Raw genomic sequence first — 23,161 nt, forward strand, 5'->3', positions numbered from 1 at the left:
ATGTCTGATATATAAAATTCTGTTTTTTTAATATGTTTTTGTTTAAAAGAATCCAAGTCTCAATGTTTGTTGTTTGGGTGTAATACCGTAAAGTCCACTAGGGGAGCTAGAAGCGATGGCGGTATAGAGTAGGTGATAAAACGACAGAGGAAGAAGAAACACTGACGGTGAATACACGTCAAGTCATCGTGTATTGTCCTCATTATTCTGTACCACAGGTTAGTATAAAGTATAAATAATTTATACAATTTATACAAAGAGTGTAGAACTTTGCAAGAGTAAACAACTGACTGCAAAGTGGTTTGTTATCAAATGTTTTGTAGAGCATTTGAGCACATGTGAAATGGCTCATGCTAGCAGGCATTAATGTGTGGGCGAATAGCATTGAGTAGGCTAATTGCAATATGTGAAACGTGTTACTGATATTATTGTACAAAAGATATGTGAAAAGTATACATTAGCTGTGGAAATTGTCACTAGATTGACATGTAAAGACAATGTCTTAACATCACAAATGCTATTGAATAACTGTTTAGCTGTTCAAATGTTTGTTTAACCGATAATGCTGGAAACAAAAGGGCAACTGTTGGTGTAGTCATGTTATGATATCTGAAGTGTTGTTATTGTTGTTATTGTATATACACAGACGAAGAATAACTCCTGATGGAATTCATTGTGGATTGTCTTCCTTATTCTGTACCACTGCGGAGGGGCAACACCGGCAGCACTCATACGCCTATTTTCCAAACACAACCTCTTGATATGAGGCTGAGCACGTGCAGTATTTGGCTGTTCTGAGTGGAAGCTGTCCTGTGTGCCCTGAATTAGCACTGCCTTTCCTTTTGCTCTTTCCCGCAATTACCACATGCCAAGCAGTTGTTCGAGAGAAAGTACTATTGATCTGTGGGCTCAGTAAGCGAAGCACAACAAGCTTTAAATAAAGTTAACATTCATTTGCTCCGTTCCCGTGCACTTGAATGTTGTAATACTCAATCTGTCAGTGTAGACCTCCTTAGATCAGCACTAAACTGTGGTATAGCATGATCCATACATGCAGTGGCCGGGAAGTTCAAAAGCATGGAGGTGCTACCAGAAGACAGGTCAGGATAAGATCAGTCTCTGCTTCCTTTCTGCTCAAATAGTCAGAAACCGACTCAGCAAGGGCTTGACGCTCACAGCGTGGCACCGTGTAACCTGCAGGAGAACACCAGAATTGGCAGATTTGTTATTGGCATCCTGTTATCTTCACAGTTGAGAGCAGGTTCACATTGAGGCTGAGAACATCTCACAGTCGTGAGAGTCTGGAGGCATTGTGGAAAATGTTTCGACGTCTCCATTTTCCAGCATGGTTTTGGCAGCTCGAGGGAGGCATGTCCTGGAGGCCCCCCCGCAGATTCACTAGACGTGTCATCGGGTCCCTTTCTAATACCATATGATGGTGCTGTGAGCCCTGGTTTCCTTGTGGTGTATGGAAATGCTCAGTCTTAGGTGGGTGGAATCTTTCTGTGCTTCCTGGATGACAAATGCATTTATACTGTTGATGATCTGTATCATGTATTTTTGCATGACATGATCCAGGTTTGGGAGGAGGTATAGGAGACCTTTCAACTCATCAGGAACATGCCCGTTCGTCTTAGGGAGGGCAGACAGACAGTTGGAGGGCATGCACACTGCAGAACCACTTGTCAAGAAGGTGGTTTATCCTGTGGGGTCATTCTTTGGGATTTTCTGTATGATTATGAATCCAGTCTCGTTTAAAGCACGGTACGCTGTCAACAGCCTTAATGTTAGCTAGCTAATGCTAAAAGAGGCAACGGGAGAACCCAACCTCAGAAGTACATAGCAACTAAATGCAACCCAACAGAATAATCTCCCGGTCAAACTCCGCTAATAATGACATACACCTTTCCTCGAGTTGCCCTGAACGCAGCATAATTGTAAGATTGGACAGTAGCGGAACCCTACCGCATGGCTACAACGAGTTTGTGTTTGTCTGGGTCCGGCAGATTCTTTTTTTTTTCCCGTTGGTCATATTGAAACGCCGGAGATCCTGCACGGTGCCGGACTACTTTAGACCCTGTTTCAATGCGATAACAAATGAAGTTTGTCAAGTTGAATACAGTAATCCCTCATTTATCGCAGTTAAATGGTTCCAACCGGGTTCCAGATTCTGTATTTATTAATGGAATATTTTTGTTTAGAATCTAAATATTAACTAACATGCCTTTTCAATTGTATTACCCAATATACAGTAGTAGACATAAGAGTAATTAAGCCATTTAAGACAGAATAAATAAGACTCACGTCTTTGTGTCTTGCTATAAATGTGCTCTTTGGGTGGTGGACCGAAAGTGACACTGGGGGTGTTCACAATTGAGGTTCATCTTGCCATGAGTTATGACTGTGACATTTGCCTTTGTTTTTTATTAGGGAGATTCTGCAAACCGGCATTTGAAGCCTGTGGTTTGGTGACACCTAGTGGCCAGTGTAGAGTACGCCGTTTTTGAATGTATCTTCTGAATAACTTATGTTTGTAATTGAGTTCATTTAACCATTTTTATACTTGAAAATTCCTGATTTAGGCAAAATATTTAACATTAGGTTAAATCTGCATATGTTTTCACCAATAATAGGCCGTATTCCGCCACAAAATAGTAAGAAATATTCATTGATACATTTTTGAAAAACTATGATATAGTGACACTGCCAAATTGGAAACCCAAAGTGGTGCGGAGCGACTGTATTTCATTTGTAATGTGTCGTCATATTTTGCAGGTGTACCTCTTCAATCCATCCTGCTGTGAGTGACGGAAGTAAATGTACGTGCACTATATCTCCCCGAGCACTGATATTGAAGACACTTGACATCTGAACCCGCTTCCTCTCTCAAGGAAATAAAAAAGATGAATTCGGCACCCAGGTTGGTAGACACGTACAATATCAGGATGAAGAAGCAGTACATGACAGCAGCATGGAGGTCCACAACATGACAACACTTGTCAGACATGACGTGGAGAAGCTATTTTAAAATGCCGAGCACACACGGCTAAAAATACCCATGCACTCCTTTTCTTTGACTTTTTTTTTCTCTCTCTCTTTCTCTCTGCCTTGCTTACATGTCTACAAAGTCAACGGAAGGAAGAGTCGCTTGCATCAGCGTTTCTATGGCAACAGAGGAGGAGGAGGGTCTCCAAGGTCGGAGCGAGAGCACCTGGAGCTGAGCCCAGAGGAGAACGGAAGCTTAACCTGGCGGGCCGTCGCCGCCACAAGCTCATTTCTTTTAGAGTCTGCCTCCTGACAGGTGCCCATGTGATAAATTGTCACTACATTCTGGTTGTTAATCATCAGCGGGGTCAAAGAAGCAATACAAAATGTGACTGTGCATTTGATGAGGAGAAGGCGGAGTATGTTCTGATAAAGAGGGAGGGAGCCATTTAAAGAGAGGGGAGGAGAGTATTTCAGGGAGTGGATGGCATGCATTATTTAGGACTGGCTTCCTCGACTCTGGAGGAGGGAGCGAGACAGGAGAAGGGTTTCCTCCTTTGCGTCCTTATTTGGGCCACAATCCTAATCACGACATCGACATAAATAGTCCATTCATTATTATTAAACGTAAAAATGACATGTATCCAGTCTTGTAATAACACTCTGGGAGCGATGCGGTGCAAGATGTTAGAACACTATAGAAAGTAGGCCAGAAAAAGCTCTGAAATGTTTTGAGTTTGAACACAACTTTTCATCTCTGCCTTCAATTGGCTCTCATGAGCTGCACAGATTGTGTCCGTGGGGTAATCTGCAATGCATACTTGTGAACACACGCTAGTGAGCACCTTGGAAACTTTATTGGATACACGTTGAAATCATTTTCACAATTGAAGGGGACCTATTGTGCTTTTTCCACTTTTCCGACCTATAAATGTAGTTAGAATGTTGTATTCTTGTGTTAAACCATGCCAAAGGTTCAGATAATCAGGTTTGCGCATTTGGAAGTGAGCCCTGAAAGAAGTTTGGGATGGCTCAAAACGCTCGGTTTCAGAAGGCGTGGTAAAACTGACCCTTTGTGATGTCACAGTGGGGCAGACTTCCTTATATGGGCATGGCTGTAAGTCGGTTAAGCGCTCCACCCTCCTCCAAGCTCTCTGCTCCTCTGTTTACTTGCTAGCAAAGCCAAATTTGTTTACAATTCCCAAAGGCGCCAACATCAGGCACAAGTGGTTGGAGTTCCTGATTCGCTACGAGACACAGAAATGTATTTTAATCAGTCAACAGTATTTCATAGATGGGCCGGTATGCAGCTGGACTAGCCCACAAACTTGCTAAAGCCTTTCTAACGTTACTTGGTCGTGTGGAAGAGTCAGAATAGTAAGCAGTAAGTAACGATTTATCCGTGTCCTAACTGTCTTTATTTTGTATAAGTCATGGAACATTATAGCTTGTCTGTGTAGCATTATAGAGTGCGCATACAGAGAGCTCGGTTGCTAATAACAGTTTCCCATCACAGTTAGTGGCCATGTTATATGTACATTACCGATACTGTAGAAATGCTAAAATGCTAAAGCTAAAGTCTTGAAGTAACATCTTTTCTTAAGAAACTTTGGACTGTCCTGGCATTGTTTTGATGCTAAACCCTGATTTCTCCGATTCCCTTACAAAAACAATAGTAATACAGTATAGAAAATCTCACCTGCACTGGTTGAATTTTTGGCTAAAAAGTTACTGAATGTTTTCGTATTGCATTTTGTCCTAAATGAACCAATATCGTCCTTGAATCGTATATACAACAATGAATCATGATAAAATTTGAACCTCAGCGAAGGTCTGTGTTGATGCTGGTGAGGATGCATGAGGAGGAGGATGACGGTAAATGGAGACAATATGAGCGGGGGGGGGCTAAAGTGAGCCGTGAGAGGATGTGATGACAGCACACGTTGAGCTTTGATGTTGGCGCAAGATGGAAGCTCTTGGCTTCAAAGGCTTTATCTCTTCACACACTTTGGGACAACAAAGTCATCCTCGTTGTTTGTGCCAAATAAACCCTGAAGGCCTCAAAGTCCCACCAACGCCATGTGGGCGTGTATACACAAAATAGCAGAAAAGTAGCTGCAAGAAAAGGAAACTATCTCATCAATAATACGTTACTTATTTCTGTAGATCCATCCAGGTCATCTGCAAAGGTTGAATCCAGGCAGCTGGAGTCTTCTTCTTTTACTTTTCATCGAAATTGGGGGGGTTATCAGGGTTATCACTGTGTTGATGATGGTTGAACATAAAACAGCAGATCTTCTAGTTTAGGGAGGGTCTTCTTTCATACCTCTTTTAAAAACGTCTGTATCTGTCTATCACGTTCCCTGTCCTCCTGCAGGAACACCTCTGATACTTTGCCATAGAAGTCTGATCATCTCCCGGTGAGCTTGGATAGATAATCCTGCATCTTGGAGGTCAAATTCATTCATTCCCCTCTATGGAAGGACTGCAGTGACAAGTACCTTCCAGCACCTCAACACCTCACCTCAGCACCTGTACCCCGCCCCTCGCTCGAAGACAGCTGGGATAGGCTCCAGCACCCCTGTGATCCTCGTGAGTACAAGCGATAGAAAATGAATGACTACCTTACCAGCCTTCCCTGGCTGCACATTTTAGGATTTTTGTGGTTGTGCTTACTTGGCACAGGCAAAAATAGATTTCTTCTGATGTAAAAATAGGAAGGAATCATTTCACTGATCGTACTTCTCATGTCAAATGTTTTATTTTTTTTACGTTTTGAGACATTTTCTTCACTAGTTCAGTGACTACCACCTTGTATCTGTATCATACTTAATGTCTCTAATGCTAAGAGTCAATGCAAGTTGGTGCCAGTTCGCGGCAATGCAATTTGCTGGGACGCTGAGTGTCGCCAATAAGGTGCCTAGTGGTGTCCAGTGGCTCAAACAGCCTCCCAACTGGCTCGTGGTGGCCCGTAAAAATTTAGTTTGGCATCCACTGGAATGCAATGGCGCGAGCCAAGTTATGCCAATGATGCTAGGAGTCCACTGGGCCGGTGCCAGTTTGCCCTCAAGATTATGTAATTGACGCGTAGTGGCTCACTGTGGCGCCAAATTACATGTTGCCATGTTGCCGTTATTCGGCGCCACAGCGAGCCACTGCGTTCCAATCACATAATCTTTGGCGCAAATTGGCACCGGCCCAGTGGACTCCTAGCATAACAGTGATATAATAAAATGGAAAGAATTATGATTTTTAAAAAATCGGAACAATTATTTTTCAAGGGTGGCACGGCGGGTGAGTGGTTAGCGCGCAGACCTCACAGCTAGGAGACTAGGGTTCGATTCCACCCTCGGCCATCTCTGTGTGGAGTTTGCATGTTCTCCCCGTGCATGCGTGGGTTTTCTCCGGGTACATTCCAAAAACATGCTAGGTTAATTAGCGACTCCAAAGGTATGAATGTGAGTGTGAATGGTTGTTTGTCTATATGTGCCCTGTGATTGGCTGGCCACCAGTCCAGGGTGTACCCCGCCTCTCGCCCCGAAGACAGCTGGGATAGGCTCCAGCACCCCCCCCCCGACCCTTGTGAGGATAAGCGGTAGTAAATGAATGAATGAATGAAATTTTTCATTTGTTGAATATATTATTTTTATTTTAACATCACCATCATCATAATTGAACTTTCCCCCTTCATTTAAAATGATCACCTCTGAATGTACACATACTGCAAACTGTCAAAAAATATACAAACAAATGCAGGCTTGTGCTATAGTCTGGTAAATGTCTATAAAACAGTGGCACTGGGAGAAAGATAGACAGACAGAGAAAGAGAGAGAGAGACAGACAGACAGTAAGAGAGAGAGAGAGAGAGAGAGAGACCAGTAAAGACATGCACACCATCACTGGGAGGCCCGGCAGGTCTTCCTAGTGAGGCAGGTGTGTGGTACTTCCATGGAATCTTTGTGGAAAAGTACAGACATTTTATCATTACAGTATATGACAGCGCAGCACAAAACGCCTGCCGAGTATCAAATAAAAAAAAAATATGTCAATGGAACTGTTAGGCACATCATTGTTTTTTATGCTTTTACATTTTATGGAAAAGTCCGGATGACTCTAAATGTGGAATGGGATCCAAATCAAAAGGGGAAAAAGGAAAATAATACAAAAAAAAAACCCAAAACAGAAGCACTGTCTTGGTTGTAACCGAACATTGTTACATCACGTTATCAAATCGGCGTGCAAGTGTTGTCTTATTTGTGGACTCAAATCGCGTTCCGTTCTGCCGAAGCAGCTTCATGGGTTGTGAGCACTTGAGCTGAATTGTGGCTGTGATTGGACGGCCGCTATCCAATCAGATGCTCAGATCTTTGGGGTTGTCCTTGTAGGTCTTCTTGGGCTCCGGAAGCAAAGGCCTGGCTGAGCGGCTGGCGTCGGTCTTGAGGGTGCTGTAGTACTCTCTCACCTTCGCCGCCACAAAGTTGTCGTCGTCCTCTTCGTCCTCCGAGTCGTCCCTTCTGGGGCTCCTGATCGGGGAGATGTCTCGTCCCAGGCTGCGGGTTCTGTACTGCGGTTCCGGGGTGGAATCTCTGCTGGCGTAATGTCTGTCCCTGTCCGCTCTCTCCGGCGAACGCCCCCTCAGCAGCGAGCTGTACCTCCTGTAAGCTGAGTCGGACTCAGGGGTTCGCACTCTGGGCAGGGAAGCGTTCCGGTAGTTGTCTCTCTGGTTGCGATTCGCAATGTCCTTCAGTAGGCTGTCCCCTCTGTAAGCTCTCTCCATGGAGGACGATCTGGTCAGGAGGCTGTCCTCCAAGAACGGGCGCTCCTCCTTGGCCAGGGGTGGTAGTGTGACGTCTCTGTTGAGGCGGCCCAGGGCGGACGGCTCACGGAGGACGTCCTCGAAAGCGAGGCTTGGTTCAGGAGATGACTCCTTCAATACTGCCTCGTCCACATTTGGCTTCTCGTTGCCGCGGCGCCTGTCTCCCTGCGGAGAGCCGTATCTGCGGTAGGGATCCAGGGAGTGGGCATGGCGTCTGGTAGGGGAATGGTGGCGAGAGCGATGGGGTGACCTGTGGCGGTGAGGGGAACGTCGAGGTGAGCGGCGGGGTGAGCGGTGTGGCGAACGATGTGGCGAACGGTGTGGTGAACGGTGGCGACGGGGAGAGTGGTGACGGTGGTGTCGTTCAGGGGAACGATGACGATGTCCCCCGTGGCGGCCATCCAGGGCGTTTTCTGCACTGTGCGACCGTCTGTACCCCTTGTCAGGGGAACGCCGGCGCCCGTGATGATGCCCACTGGAATGGTGATGACCGTACTTTCCCTTCTCATCCTTCTTCTTCTTGAAGAGATTGATCTTCCCGGGGGATTTTGTCCTTTTGTATTTTCCTGTGCTGGTTTTCTTGTGAGGGGAGCGGTGCCGGTGATGGGAATGGTGCTTGCCGGTGCCCGAGGAGTGGTGGGTCGTCTGCTTCCTGCTCCGGGATGAGTGTTGGGGTTCTGGGTTGTAGCTTTGCTCCGACGGCTCATTGAATGGCGGCACGGAGCTCACTTCCGCAGCGTTTTGTAACCCTGAGGCTGCGCTGCTGTCGATGTGGGTGCCGTCTGCAACACAGTGTGACATTCAGACGAGGGCGGGACAGCTGGCGTCTCGTTAAACAACCATGACCATGCTCAATGAGTCGGATGGGAAGCATGAAAGCCATTCGCATGTAGAAACCAGCAAGGATGACGAGTAGTTAGATAGCAAGAGCGGCAGGTGAGCTTTTTTTCAAAAGTAGAAGCGACACTATGACAACAAACCTGCGTCCCCGCGGGGTTCGCCTTGTGGATGCAGACGTCAGCACCGGGCTGTCGTTTTTGTACTGATTAGCCATGCTTTCATGCACTCTCATGACACTTTGGAAATGTTAGGATCCCCCAAAAAATTAATCATCACTTCAATTAAATGTTGAAAGATTAACCTGTGATGACGAAGCACCGATAGTACAGTTTTACGCCTTACGTCCGTCTAAGTCTCAAAAACTAAAAACAGGACAGGATGGAAGGATGAAAACAAATATCTTAATCTTTCCAAATATCATTCCAACTCTCTGATACGGAAGTCATTTACAACATATGTTCATCTGAGAGAATGTTCTTCCTCTGTGGGTGCTATTTCAAATGGACGCTCTCCTTAAAGGGATAGTTCGGATTTTTGACATGAACTTGTAAGACATCCCCATCATCGGTGTAGTACATCAACGGTGACTCGATCCTGTGAGCCCAGTTTTGTCAGATGAGAAACATAGGTCAGGTTCATTGCAGGGGCTACTTAAATATAGAGTTTGATTTCTCAAAACAATATGCGTTCAAAAGAGTAACGCACATGCAGGAAAAAAATCAGCCCTCACAAATCGTTTGGTTTTTCTTCCAGTTGTCCGATGTTGTATACGTGATGAGGATGCATCCGCTGCGAGCGTCACAGCCATCCTGGATGAAGATGCGAGGGTGGCAGCCATCTTCTTCACATACACAACACAACAATGGACACCCGATGGTAATTTGTGAGGTTGGATTTTTTCTTTTACTCTTTTGAACGCATTTGTTTTGAGAAGCCAAACTCTTTACTTAAGTAACCCCAACCGTATACCGGAACTACATCCAAGCTCACAGGAGTAAGTCACTATTGATGGACTACACTGCTGATGGGGATGTCATACAACCTCATGTTACAAAAAAAATCAAAACTATCCCCTTAATGGATCTGTGACAAGACTCTATGAACCACGTTAATTACATTCAGCATCTATTTGGGACGTAGATGAAAATATTAAATATTTGATATTGATATTTTGGTCAAACACAAGCAACTATATGTCCATTTTTGCACAAAATCCTATGAAATATTCCATAAAAGGCTCCGTTTGTCCAATAGGCTTTAGTGTAGAATGTCAATGAAAAGCGCAGAAGTGTCAGCTCCTAGCGAGGATACGAAGTCTGATTGAAAAGGACAAAATGTAGCATAGAAGCGAACGGCTGCAGGTGCAGCACGACCACAGCGACTTAAGGCGGCGGTGCTGGCAATGCATTCTGGGTGGATGGATTTGTATGCACGGGACAATAGAGCACAGGCAGGTGAGGCCACAGCACAGAGACCAGGATGGACAGAGCGAGAAAGAGAGGGGGGGGAGAAAAAAAAAAAAAGAGGGTCTGAACGACAGCGGAGGACAGTTACAAACCGTGATTTGATTTTGGAGGACGGAGGCCTCCCCCATCTTGTCATTTCTCAAACATGCAGTGAGATGGGGAGCCACCGCCCCTGAAGGAAGACAACAGCCCCAGCGCAATACCACACCAAGGAGGATAAAAAACAGATAAAAGAGAAAGAGAAAGAGGTTTTAGATCACCAAACTTGAAGAAAGAAAGATTATTGCCTGTATTGATTTTCAATGAAAAATGTGTTTATTTTTAATAACCCCGGTCATTCAGAGTAATGAGACAGTCCAGGAAGTTGCCCAAAAAGTTCCCCTTCGGTGGAAACCAGCGATTACAGAAAGGAGACCCGAAACAAGTTCACACACCAGCGTGCGCCCACACTAACACACTTAGCAAGCGGCAAAGACATGTCAGACCCACACACACACACACACACACACACACACAGATATACACACACATACATACAACAGCATACAAGTCAGTTTTACAGTTTAGACAAGAATCAAAGAAACATTAGCAAGCCTGTCAAAGGTTGTGCCAACAAAAAGTGTAAAAAAAAAAAAAAAAAAGACAAAAAATACAAGGTCACATGATGTCATAGTGGTAGCGCAAATCAAATCACTTGTCAGGACAGGCAAACGTAGCTCCACTCCAAAAAACAAAATACTGTACATTGAACATGACTTGTGACTATCAATCATAACTGCTCAAACAATTCAAATTAAAAAAAAATTCCATAAATATTATGGAAAATAGACATAAAGAAAAAAAGATCAAATTTACACTGTTGACAAGGTCATGCAGAAATAGACTATCCATTTATATGTGGCTTCACTTCATGGCTCTGTACACAGAACAAAAATACTTGTAAAAATGCCTCTATTTCTTTATCTCTGTACAAAACCTCTATATAGGATATAGGGGGGAGGGGCTTGTTCATTTGATGCATACGGGATGGGAGTTCCTATTGTCACAGCTTTTCATCGATATCAACAGTGGGTGCAAAAAAACGGGAATAGTGAGTCATGTCAAGGACAGTATGTGAGATTCTCTCTTTAACAAGCCTTCCATTTGTGGTTCCCACTTTAAAGTTCAGTAGCTTACATTCACCTTCAATAAATATCATAAATATGTTTGTGACAAGCTGCGTTCAAGAGAAACTCCCTCGTTATAAGAAAGGGATGGATTGGTCAAGTTTGGAATCGTGCTGTCACCTAAAATGAATAATTCCTTCACTGGAACCTTGTAAACAGTTTATGTGGGATCAGACGCAGCACCCTTGAGGAAAGGTCCCAGCAGAGAGACCGTCTCTGCCCCGACGATGAAAAGTGACAGTGGGATGACATGAAGAGAGGGTGACACAGCAGGAACGGGCAAGAGCACCCCACCCAAAAAAAAAAAAAAAAAAAAGCTGAAAAAGTGTGACCGCCACCGGAAAGACACCACCCAACTATCTCCAAAACCAGGGTTCCCGGACAGGGATTTGGTTCTTTCCCTCCCTGCCCTCAAACCACCACCGTCCACTGACTGGCCGTCCCTTCCCAGCTCAGGGTGTGAAGATGGGGGAGAATGGAATGTTTTCGTAGATTGACCCACCATATTCGGGCACCGAGCCGTCACCCCTCTTGAGCATCAGATGGACGCGTCGGCCTCCGCTTTTAATGAGCTCGATGGCTCGGGAATGCTTCATGCCCTTGGTGCTCTCGCCGTTGATCTCCAAGATCTCATCGCCAACCTGGGGGGGATGGGAAGAGGAGGATGAGACGAGATGGGAGTGGGAGGATGGGTGATGCGGGTGAGGATGACGAGCGGAAGAGGTGTGAATCAGAGGAAGACAAAAAGTATTCCACAAAACAAGCCAGAGTACGAAAGAACGTACACACGAGTAAAAAGAAGACAGAAAGGTGGCAAAATGTTGTAACACATTCAGTCTTTGAGTGACATTTCCTCTCTAGTTGTTGTTTTTTTTTTTTTTTGCTCCCCCAAAACTAAGTAGGACACGGGGTGTCACAAAAGTGTGAAGAAGAGCGCGGAAGATGTGAAAATGAGGCTGGAAAAAAACAGAATATCACACATTTTCTTCCCCCTTTTCCAACTTCCGAAAGGGTATTCCTCTGAGGCACAATACGGTTCTTCCGAACATTCCAATATTGATATTTACACTAGCAACCAAGCTAAACTTGCTATACGTATATTTATTTAGCCTCCCTGTAACATTCTTACAAACTGTATGATCTCATCAAGAATAGGTTATTCATTAAATGTACATAATCTGTCAGTGGGTAATAAAATTAGTGATGCTACGCTCTCAAGGCAGCTTGGTCAGGCCCCCGGTGGGGGGCGCATAGCTTGTGGTAATTGGCGGGGTAACATAATGTACGTACATTTCTATTGACAGATAATTGTATTCACTGGAATGAATACTTTATGAGGCAATCTATGCGGCCTCTCTGTTAGCAGCGTGTTGACATGAATACATTAGCACCCGTCTACATGGGGGGCCACTTAATCATTGACATATTGGTCATTAGGTATGGCTGCATTTCAATAACAGGCAGTATTATTACGATTATATTACATGAAACACGGTAGCAGGATGACACAATGGATACCACTCTGAGTATTGAGCTTTTCAGGTTAATAATAGCAGAACAGATGGTATGTAATAACATTTACAATAAACAGGATGCTTTCTACGTATAATAACGCTAGATTCAAAGTACTGAATTTTCCATTTGCAAATGAAAGGTTGATGCTGCAGAGATGTGTTCAGGTCCTTGAACTAAACAGTGAGGTTTATATGGTAATATTAACACAATATAACACACATATATACAGTCACGGAAAAAATGATTTAGTTTATTGATCCATTTTAATGCCTGGTACATTTGTTTGGGCACATATAATGATGACAAAAATAAACTCTTTTATGCTTTTTTTCCCACTTTTCCGACCTATAAATGTTAGAATGTTGTATTCTCGTGTTAAACCATACTAAGGTTCAGATAACGATGTTTGGGTATTTGGAAGTTTGGGATGGTTCAAAACGCTACGTTTCAGAAGGTGTGGTAAAAGTGTTCCTTTGTGATGTCACAAAGGGGCAGACTTCCTTATATGGTTCATAGTTGGGAAGCACTTTGGGTGTGTGACCGGAAGGCGGGCCCATAAATTAAAAACTGACCATTTTGTCAGGAAACACAAATCAAAGGAAATACAAAGGAATAGGTGCAGACTCTGCAAGATCTAGAAAGTTTTCTGTGCGGGTTATTGTGTGTAGCTGCTCTATAGGAGCCCACAACTCAATGCAAAAGGTTGAAAAAGCATAATAGGTCCCATTCAAGAGCACAGAGAGATATGTAGCCACTTCCATGGTTTTCTTGATAATAGTTTTTTTTTAAGCTTTTTCCACCTTTTGTATTGAGTTGTGGGCTCCTATAGAGCAGCTACACACAATAACCAGCACAGAAAACTTTCTAGATCTTGCAGAATCTGCACCTATTCCTTTGTATTTCCTTTGCTTTGTGTTCTGTGTTAATTTATGGCCCGCCTCCAGGCAGTTGTTCCACCAATAGCTATAGTAGCCAAATAAGAAAAATTACATCATTATCATTTTTGTCCAAACAAATGTACCTTTTAGTTATTATGTCTGAGGTAATATTTGTATTTTTTTTACCCTCATTTTCCCGTTGCGGACGGCTGCTCCATCCTCCGCTAGTCTCAGTACGTAAAGGTCCATGTTGTATTCCCTGCCTCCCCGCAGACTGAAGCCGAATCCTTTGCTATCTCTCTCCAGGTCTGCTGAGTAAAACTCTGAATCCTAATGGAGGCAGAGAGGAAAATGGAGAGAAGAAAAAAAACATCAAGGTCACTTTTGTGAATCAGATATGAAGATATGTGTGTTTTCTTTGTGGTGGGCTCCAATTTCAGCTGCATGGAACAAAGGCCACCCTCGGTGACGTTGCACCAATACAATACATACAATAGCTGAGCAAGGCCGTATGTATGATGGATGTATGATGTGTGTGTGTGTGTGTGTGTACGCAGGTGTAAGGATTGTGAATTATTGATGCGCTGAGCTTTGGGCGGAGGAGGAGGAGGAGGAGGAGGAGGAGTGGTGTCGCAGTGCATTGCAAGGACAGTCAGACAGCTCCTTCTCGTCCTCACACCTTCCTAATCTTCTCTGCTGAGCGATCAATGCTATCTGGAGAAGCCATCTCCACACAGCTCTGCATTAATTCAACAGCGTACACGGCGGACAGAGGGGTTACTTTGAAAGTAAACAGGCTTTCCCTAATGCAAAAAATGTCGATAACGCCAGCAGGCAGCTGTAAAGAGAAATATAAGTAAATAAAAATACAGCTTGTTTGTCCTTGGCTTGGCAGAAGGAGAGATTATTTGATGCACTGACGGTTAGAGGACAAATTGGTTTTGTGTCTGTGAAGAGCACCAATGGACCTAAACAAGGATGAGTGGGGATGGAGTGGAAGGGAGTATGGATGGATGGATGGATGGGGAGTCAGGTGATTTGATATCTTACCTGGTTTGAGACTTGTGTTGGGAGCTGTGGGGGAGGTGCTTGTGGGGCTTTGAATTCAAATGATTCCTGTTTTGGTTTGGTATTGTTTCTGAAACAGAAATATCAATTTTTTTGTTCATTAATTCATGAAAAGACAGCACTGCGTCATTAAACATGTAAGAAGATAACTGTACAATGATAAATATGTGGAAAATGGTGGGAAAAAAAATTCTTATAGTCACTGAAATGTCAGTAGTGATGACCATTTCACCAACAACTAAGAATTTGTACAACAAATGACAAAATCCTAGCAAACATCTCTGCAAGTTCAACACATCTCCTACATATCCTGTATGCCTGCTTTTTACCTGGCCTCAGGTGCTGCCTGTTGCTGGGGCGTGTGGGTGGTTGTTATGGTGGCAATCTTCTCCGCATTGGTCAGCAAAGACGCATTCGACGACTCTGTCAGTGCCACAAAAATCACAGAAGAAGAGTAAAAAAAAAAAGAAAACTCACAAGCTTATCAAGCCACCGGAAATCAAAGAAATTCAAAGAACACTGAAATCATCACCCAGCAGCTTAACATTTAAAAGGGTAGCTAAGAAACATACAAGACAAGTACTGATACAAGCTTAAGTTATGTTATGGTGGCAATCTTCTCCGCATTGGTCAGCAAAGACGCATTTGGCGACTCTGTCAGTGCCACAAAATCACAGAAGAGTAAAAAATAAATAAATAAATAACAAAAGAAAACTCCATTAATATAACAGTCTGACACTGTCATCTTACAAAGAACATTGAAATCATCACCCAGCAACTTAACATTCAAAGGGTAGCTAAGAAACATAAATGACAGAAGAAGAGTGAAAAAAGAGAAAACGCAAAAGCTTATCAAGCTATGGGAAACTACAGGAAGCCATTAATTTAACAGTCTGACACACTGTCATCTTACAAAAAACACTGAAATCATCACCCAGCAACTTAACATTCAAAGGGTACCTAAGAAACATACAAGACAAGTACCAATACAAGCTTAAAAAAGAGAAAACTCACAAGCCATGGGAAATCACAAGAGGCCATTAATATAACAGTCTGGCACACTGTCGTTTTACAAAGAACACTGAAATCATCACCCAGCAACTTAACATTCAAAGGGTAGCTAAGAAACATACAAGACAAGTACCAATACAAGCTTAAAATACTATAAATTTAACTTAATTCCCGATATGGCGGCCAAGATTTGAGCTTTTTCTATTCTTGATAAGCTTGGGTCGTTCGCCCTAACTGGCGGTCCCTGTAGTTCAGGAACCCCAACGACCAGGGATTCTCTAAAGGCAGTCTGGCAGCCGACATGGTTGAGGTCAGGTAATTGAATAGGACAGCACAAGAGGATGACGCCATATTTTTTGCTACCCTCAACTCGAATGGTTCAAGTCTGGTCATATCACCTCGTAAAAAAAAACTTAAACTCTATTAGGAAAGCAGGAAGTGAACAAATGTAACAGTTACTGATTGTAAAAGTACCAGATGGAGGGGTAGGATTTAATAAGCTTTGCTTCTTCCTACTCCTTTTCTGACATGTGGAACTGGGAACTGATTATGGGATGCATTCAATTGTAATCTGATGCATGTTCAAATGAAATAAAACCATTACCATTACCAAGAAAAGAAGCTACCTAATAATTATTATTATTATTAGTCCATACCCTCCCTTATTACACAAATACACCTCAGCAGATGGATTGGATTTGGGAAAAAAATCATGATATGCTCAGAATAACTCACTTTTATAATAACGGTGGACAAAATATGTCAAGGTTCACCTATGCTGTCAAGGCATGAGTGTCAAGTTGCATTTTCCCGTGTGGAACGTGTGGAACTCCCACTCCTCCTGTCTGTCTTTGAAACGACAAACATGTATTCGTAGCCTCGGGAGACACACACATTCCGACATATTCCGCCTGTTATCGTTCCTCGGCTTCAATCATGGGATGTTATCGGTGCATCAAAATGAGCTCCAAGTTGAACAACATCATTATTCCTGCTACAAGAACATTTTTTTCCTTTTCCAGAACAATGCAATCTCAACATCTGATTGGGATTCTTCCCAACTCTCTTCTGTCTCCTCGCTATTCCACTCATGGTCACCCCTCTTCAATATTTATCTCCACTTGTCCACAGGTCCAAAAAAGTATCATGAGAAGGTACAGGATGAAATGTTCAAGTTGCTCCACAGGTGGGAGGTTCCTGCTCAAATGGTCCCATGTAATCATTTCTGGCTTATACACAGAAATCTGTTCCATAAATTGTTGGTTCCATCTGTTCCGAGGCATCAATTCACCCTCGACCACACCTTCTGTTCCGTTTAGCGCTCTCCCTCAAATGCCCCGGCTGTTTTCCATCTGGGAATAAATCAAATAAGTTCTTTCTTTTTCACTACGACGACATTCTTTTTGCAGATCACTCAGCGGTTTCTGTCATTTTGTTTTCAGCGTGGATTGAGTAAAAACGTAGAGAGCAAAAAATAAACAAATAAAAAAAAAATATCTGTGGAGACATTCCGGGAAGCAAAAGTGAGCATGTATGACGATGGAGACAGTTGGTCAACCAGAACAGAGTCCAGACCGTAGCGCCATCAGTCAGTGTCGGCGGGAAACTATCACAACTTCACCTTATCGGAGTGAAGCCTCTTTGGTTTTGCTCTTTATTCCATGTCGGAAAAGTTGAGCCACGGGAGAAAAAAAAAAAAAAAAGGCCTGCTCGTCCATGTGGAAACACAAAGGCCTTGAGAGACACACAAATTAGACACACAATCCGCCCGTAAAACACAAACTTTCCGACATTTATTTATTTATTTCCCTCCCGCATTCTCTATCCTTGGCAGAGCAATTTTGGCTCACTTCTCATCAAGCCATCAGCGCGCCAAAAAAAAAAAAAAAAAGATATCTTCACCGATTAGAAATGACTTGGTCGTGAGTGATGAGCGGAAAAATAGCTCCAATTTCTAGCAGTGCACAGATTGACGTGGACTAGCGGCTTCGTTGTGCACACAAATGCACTTTAACAATATTTGTATAGCACGCTGGATTCATCTGTCAGCAGGAAGTGGAGAAAGTCATGTAGAAAATGGCTCATAAAAGCCATAAAAGAGGAAGAGAAGTATTTGGAAAATGGCAGGAAAATATGAAAAACAAAAGGTGACAGAATGGAGGTCGGCTCTATCAGTCGTTACAATTTGATTCACACCGTATTTATGTATCATAACATCATACAGTAAACCTCGGATATATCGGACTCGGATATATCGGAAATTCGCTCACAACGGACAGATAAAAAAGAACCGATTTTTCTGTAATGCATTTCCAATAAAAATTCATTGCATATATCGGATATTTTATAACGGATTTCGCCTATTTCGGACAAAATCTCCAGTCCCGTTCCAATGCATTTCCATTAAATTTCCCTCGCATATATCGGATGGCCGCATCGTGGCGCTCCGATTCGCCGAATCGTGACAGGCCGCTATACGACGTCATTTGCAGCGTTTGCAGTGTTGCCTGTGCATCCAGGTACATTGGAAACATAGTCAAGGAAGTGCCTTTTTATAACGGATAAAATCCGATTTACGCATATACCGGATATAAATCCGATATATGCGTAAAACGGACATTTTCCGGTATACGCATATACCGGATATAAATACGATATATGCGTAAAACGGACATTTTCCGGTATACACATATAACGGATTTTGCTTATATCGGACAAAACCAGTGGGAACAATTGAATCCGATATATCCGAGGTTTACTGTATAATACTTTCATAGTCTATCATAAGCTGCTTCTACTCACCGTCTCCAGGAATGATGCGCAGTGTGACAGTATTCCCGGCCTCCTTGATGAGGTTGACGATATCCGAGTGGGATTTATTAGTGATGGAGCATCCGTTCACCGCCAGGATGCGATCGCCGACCTTCAGCTTCCCACAGCGGTCCGCAGGGCTCCCCTCAATGATGCGTCCTATTTTGTGAGGCATGGCCACACATGCATTGCCAGCTATGGTCACCAATAACATGATGTGATGTGCATAGCAGAGTATAGGTGGGGTTTTTTTGTTTGTTGTTGTTGTGTTTGGAGAGGGAAGGATGAAGGAAGAAAATGGGGAAGGGAGCAGAGAAAGAAGACCAGAGGGTTAACAGAAGGTCACCAGCAGCCCACAGCCAAGCCATATAGGAGCCCATCAGAAAACCTGGCCAGGTAGAGCAGGGAAAAAGAAATGTCATCATTTTAACTTCTAACACAAATGTTGCTTCCTTTCCTGTCTATTTATTCATTCATTCATTAATTTTCTGGAATTGAACTCGGGTCTCCTAGCTGTGAGTCTGCACGCTCGACCATTCGTCCGCCATGCAGCCTATGATCGCAATAATACGGAATAAAAACATTCATTTTCTACTGCTTATCCTCATGAGGGTCACGGGGGTGCTGGAGCCTATCCCAGCTGTCTTCGGGCGAGAGGCGGGGTACACCCTGGACTGGTGGCCAGCCAATCACAGGGCACATATAGGCAAACAACCATTCACACTCACATTCATACCTATGGACAATTTGGAGTCGCTAATTAACCTAGCATGTTTTTGGAATGTGGGAGAAAACCCACGCATGCACGGGGAGAACATGCAAACTCCACACAGAGATGGCCGAGGGTGGAATTGAACCCTGGTCTCCTAGCTGTGAGGTCTGCGCGCTAACCACTCGACCACCGTGCAGCCCTCAAAATGTTTTATTTCATTCATATTGCTGTAATTTCCAGTATATAAGGTTCTACTTTATCTGTAAACTTTGAAAGTTAGATGGTGCGTTCAAGGACTGTTGAAGAAAGTGTGTGGAAAAACATGCAAAAACTGGGTATTCTAGTACTCTAGTGCCAAAATGTTTTATTCATTCATTCATTTTCTACCGCTTATCCTCACCAGGGTCGCGGGGGTGCTGGAGCCTATCCCAGCTGTCTTGGGGCGAGAGGCGGGGTACACCCTGGACTGGTCGCCAGCCAATCACAGGGCACATATAGACAAACAACCATTAGGATGGAATTGAACCCTGGTCTCCTCGCTGTGAGGTCTGCATGCTAACCACTTGATCACCGTGCAGCCAATGTCTATTTATTTTCTGCACCAAATTTCTAAAACGGGAATGTTAGTATGGGAGTCTCTGATGACGGGAAAAAAAAACGTGTTTTCCTGCTACTTGCACCTGCATGAAGCAGGAGATGACAAACATACATCAGAGCCGATATCTTCCTATCTGCCTTCAGGGCGCCCTGTCTCTCACTTCCCCTTTTCTCTCACTGAGGTCTGACAGCTGTCAACTGCACAGTGCACGTTCCGTCTCCATCTTGTTTATCAGTGCTTTTACAACCACATTTTACGTCTACATTTTAGCCTTAATTCATTCAAAAATAAAAATGTAGCAGTAAAGTTTGCATCCACTTGATGCTATACGCCATTTGAATGACATACAGCTTCTCTACTGGCCCGTGAAAGAGTGAGAAGAGAGAATTGAGCCAAAACTGTGTTTTGTTTTTTTTTCCCAGCCCACCCACACAGAGAAGCGAGCATGGAGAACAGTGAAATGCCAAAGTGGTGCAGACAGGAAATCATAGCAATAGAGTAAAAAAAAAAACTGTACTGCAGTGAAGGCACCACTAACTTCAATAAAAGTATTCCCGTCTCTAACTGTACGACTATCAGGTTCTATATGATATTCTTAGGAAATCAAATCAAATGATTTATTTCTTACTTTGTCGATGGGCGCCATTCCTGCTAGCACAAGCTATTTAAGTTGGGCTGAATAATAAGCGTCTTACGTAAGAGCCACTTCACTTGTGATCAATTATGAAGGCCGTGTGTTGAGTGTGTGAGTGTAGCAGCAGCTGGAAGCGAAGAAAAGGGTTATATTTGACTCATAAGAGCGAAAGAGAGCGAGAAAGATGAAGGAACGTTGCTTTGATCAGCGTTTGGACTGCACTGGCTGTACTGCGTAAATAGTACTTCCAGCTGTCAATCAAAACCAGAGAACGCTAAAGAAAAGACTTCCACGTGTTCATTCATTCATTCATTCATTTTCTACCGCTTTTCCTCACGAGAGTCGCAGGGGTGCTGGAGCCTATCCCAGCTGTCTTTGTGCGAGAGGCGGGGTACACCCTGGACTGGTCGCCGGCCAATCACAGGGCACATATAGACAAACAACCATTCACACTCACATTCATACCTATGGACAATTTGGAGTCGCTAATTAACCTAGCATGTTTTTGGAATGTGGGAGGAAACCGGAATACCCGGAAAAAACCCCACGCATGCACAGGGGAGAACATGCAAACTCCACACAGAGATGTGCGAGGGTGGAATTGAACCCTGGTCTCCTAGCTGTGAGGTCTGCACGCTAACCACTCCACCACCGTGCCCACTTCCACGTGTTCATATTTCATCAACGATATTCGTCTTACCGAAGGTGGTGCCGGCTTCGGGTCGCGACACGGACGACACGATGACGAATCCGAAGCCCTCATTCTCCCCACGGCGGATCTCCACGTCGTAGGGATGCAAGGCGGTGGCGGAGCTGCTGGAGGTTACGTTGGGAGGTTGGGAGGAAGTGGTGGTGGCGGCGGCTGCAGCGACTACAGCGTTAGCGCTGCCGCCCGCCCCTCCTCCTCCGCCGCCGCTGCCGATACCAGAGGTGGAGCCGCTTCCGGAGCTGACAGTATTCAGGGAATTCTGACTTCCCTGCGGGGTTCGTTTTCCTATCTCCTCCGTCAGGCTGGGTCCCTGGGTGCTGCTGTGGTGGGACGATGCGGGCGACGGGGGCACGTCTCCTTCTGCTTTTACTGTACGATAATAAAGACGAAAAAACGAAATGAGACTCAGCAAGGAGGACTAAACTGTAGACACAGAAGAGGCCATGTTGACAAGAGGATTAAAGCCAAGAATGTGAGCTGCCACAAAAAAGGCATAAACTCTAACTTTATACGTAACAACAACAAGTACATTGTAAAGACGCAACACACACCCCCGTTTTGAATTTAAAGTTCAAAGTCGGCTATCCGACAATCTTTCATCGAGATGTATGCGGACATTTCATTCCATATTTCATTTCCTGTACAGTTTTCGAAAGGCAGGCGCTTCATATTCTTGATGCTCAGAGACAAAAAGACGGCCAGCAGCAGCCGCTGTTGTGAGGTCAAAGGTTGACCAGCCACTCCATCATCTTATTTCTGGGTCTTTCTTTGTTATGTGCTAAAGAACGGACGGAGCATCGCACATATTGTAAACAAAACTTAATGCTAGCTCACACCAAGAACAGAATAAAGTCATACAACAAATTAGCATATAAAGAGAAAAAAACATGCTTACATTATTTTACACATACTGTATCCACAATCAATTTACAAGCAAAAATGTCTAGGGCAGTGGTTGGGAAAACTACGGCCCGGGGGCTACATCCGGCCCGCCAAGTGTTTGAATACGGCCCGCTCGTTCTTTCTAAAGTATTTCATTTCAACTCAACATACAAGCTGGCATCATGGCCTGAGCCAACATTTGCATGGTTTAAGTAGCTGCAATGTCGATAATTAATGTGGTCTGTTGTTTACAAAGTGCTCCTGAAAAAAGGGACCCAACACATAATTTAAAAAATAAATAAATAAAATAATACATAATAAAAATAAAATATTAACAATAATAATAAATGTATTTTATTATAAAAAAGCAGATTGCATGACACTTTTACAGATAAAATAATCCTGAAAAAAAGGGACCCAACACATAATTAAAAATAATAATAAATAAAATAATAATACATAATAAAATAATAATACTAAATAATAATAAATGTATTTTTTATAAATGTATAACTCACTTTACATGGAATAAATGATCTCAAAGTGCACATATAGCAGATTGCATGCTACTTTTACAGATACAAGAATTCCAGTTGAACTGTTATGTGTAAAATATAAAATCTGCCCCCCCCGATCAATTTTGTTAAATCAATGCGGCCCGCCAGTCAAAAAGTTTGCCCACCCCTGGTCTAGGGCCTAGTTTATGAATAAAACAATTAGCACCTAACAACTACAATTATGAGTGCGCCTGAATGCCTCACGGTGCAAAGCAAACGGAGCACAAAGGAGACAGAGCATGAAGTCGTTCATTGCTCCGTGTGCATCATATGAACAAACATGAAGTTTGATGAATATTTTGTGAATTAATTCATCTTCTAGATGGGATTTATATGGATGTTCTAATCCCAGCATAGCACAGTGGTGAAAATATGACACCCCCCGAAAATGAGGCTTTATCTTTGGTTGTATGTACTGTAAATTCAAGCCATTGATATGGAAGAAATCATTCATTCATTCATTCATTCATTTTCTACCGCTTGTACTCACAAGGTTCACGGGGATGCTGGAGC

General features: G+C 43.5%; 1 protein-coding gene and 1 long non-coding RNA gene across 14 annotated transcripts in view; one reads left to right on the forward strand and one right to left on the reverse strand.

Annotated features, from left to right (window-relative positions):
* The first annotated feature begins 137 nt into the window (after positions 1-137).
* On the forward strand, positions 138-13,421 carry LOC131134725 (uncharacterized). 3 transcript variants are annotated; one of them, XR_009131462.1, is made up of 7 exons: positions 142-218; positions 1,345-1,488; positions 1,579-1,693; positions 2,776-2,920; positions 3,129-3,301; positions 5,363-5,577; positions 9,395-13,421. It is a non-coding gene; the product is annotated as an uncharacterized LOC131134725 (long non-coding RNA). The 3 variants fall into 3 exon arrangements; XR_009131461.1 differs by having other exon boundaries at positions 156-218; positions 1,252-1,488; XR_009131463.1 differs by lacking the exons at positions 1,345-1,488; positions 1,579-1,693 and having other exon boundaries at positions 138-218.
* Positions 6,602-23,161, reverse strand: part of magi1b (membrane associated guanylate kinase, WW and PDZ domain containing 1b) — a 121,749-nt gene continuing 105,189 nt past the window's right edge. For 7 of the 11 annotated variants that reach the window (XM_058080229.1, XM_058080205.1, XM_058080221.1 and 4 more), the window contains 7 exons: positions 21,201-21,578; positions 18,548-18,751; positions 15,064-15,157; positions 14,717-14,804; positions 13,853-13,996; positions 11,776-11,914; positions 6,602-8,583 (listed from right to left, as the gene is read on the reverse strand). In XM_058080229.1, the coding sequence (XP_057936212.1) occupies positions 7,337-8,583; positions 11,776-11,914; positions 13,853-13,996; positions 14,717-14,804; positions 15,064-15,157; positions 18,548-18,751; positions 21,201-21,578 (2,294 nt within the window). In that variant the 3' untranslated portion in view covers positions 6,602-7,336. The other 4 variants (XM_058080277.1, XM_058080240.1, XM_058080269.1 and 1 more) reach the window with 4 other exon arrangements.

Source organism: Doryrhamphus excisus, chromosome 1 (genome assembly GCF_030265055.1).
Source record: "Doryrhamphus excisus isolate RoL2022-K1 chromosome 1, RoL_Dexc_1.0, whole genome shotgun sequence".
In the NCBI taxonomy this organism is placed as follows: Eukaryota; Metazoa; Chordata; class Actinopteri; order Syngnathiformes; family Syngnathidae; genus Doryrhamphus; species Doryrhamphus excisus.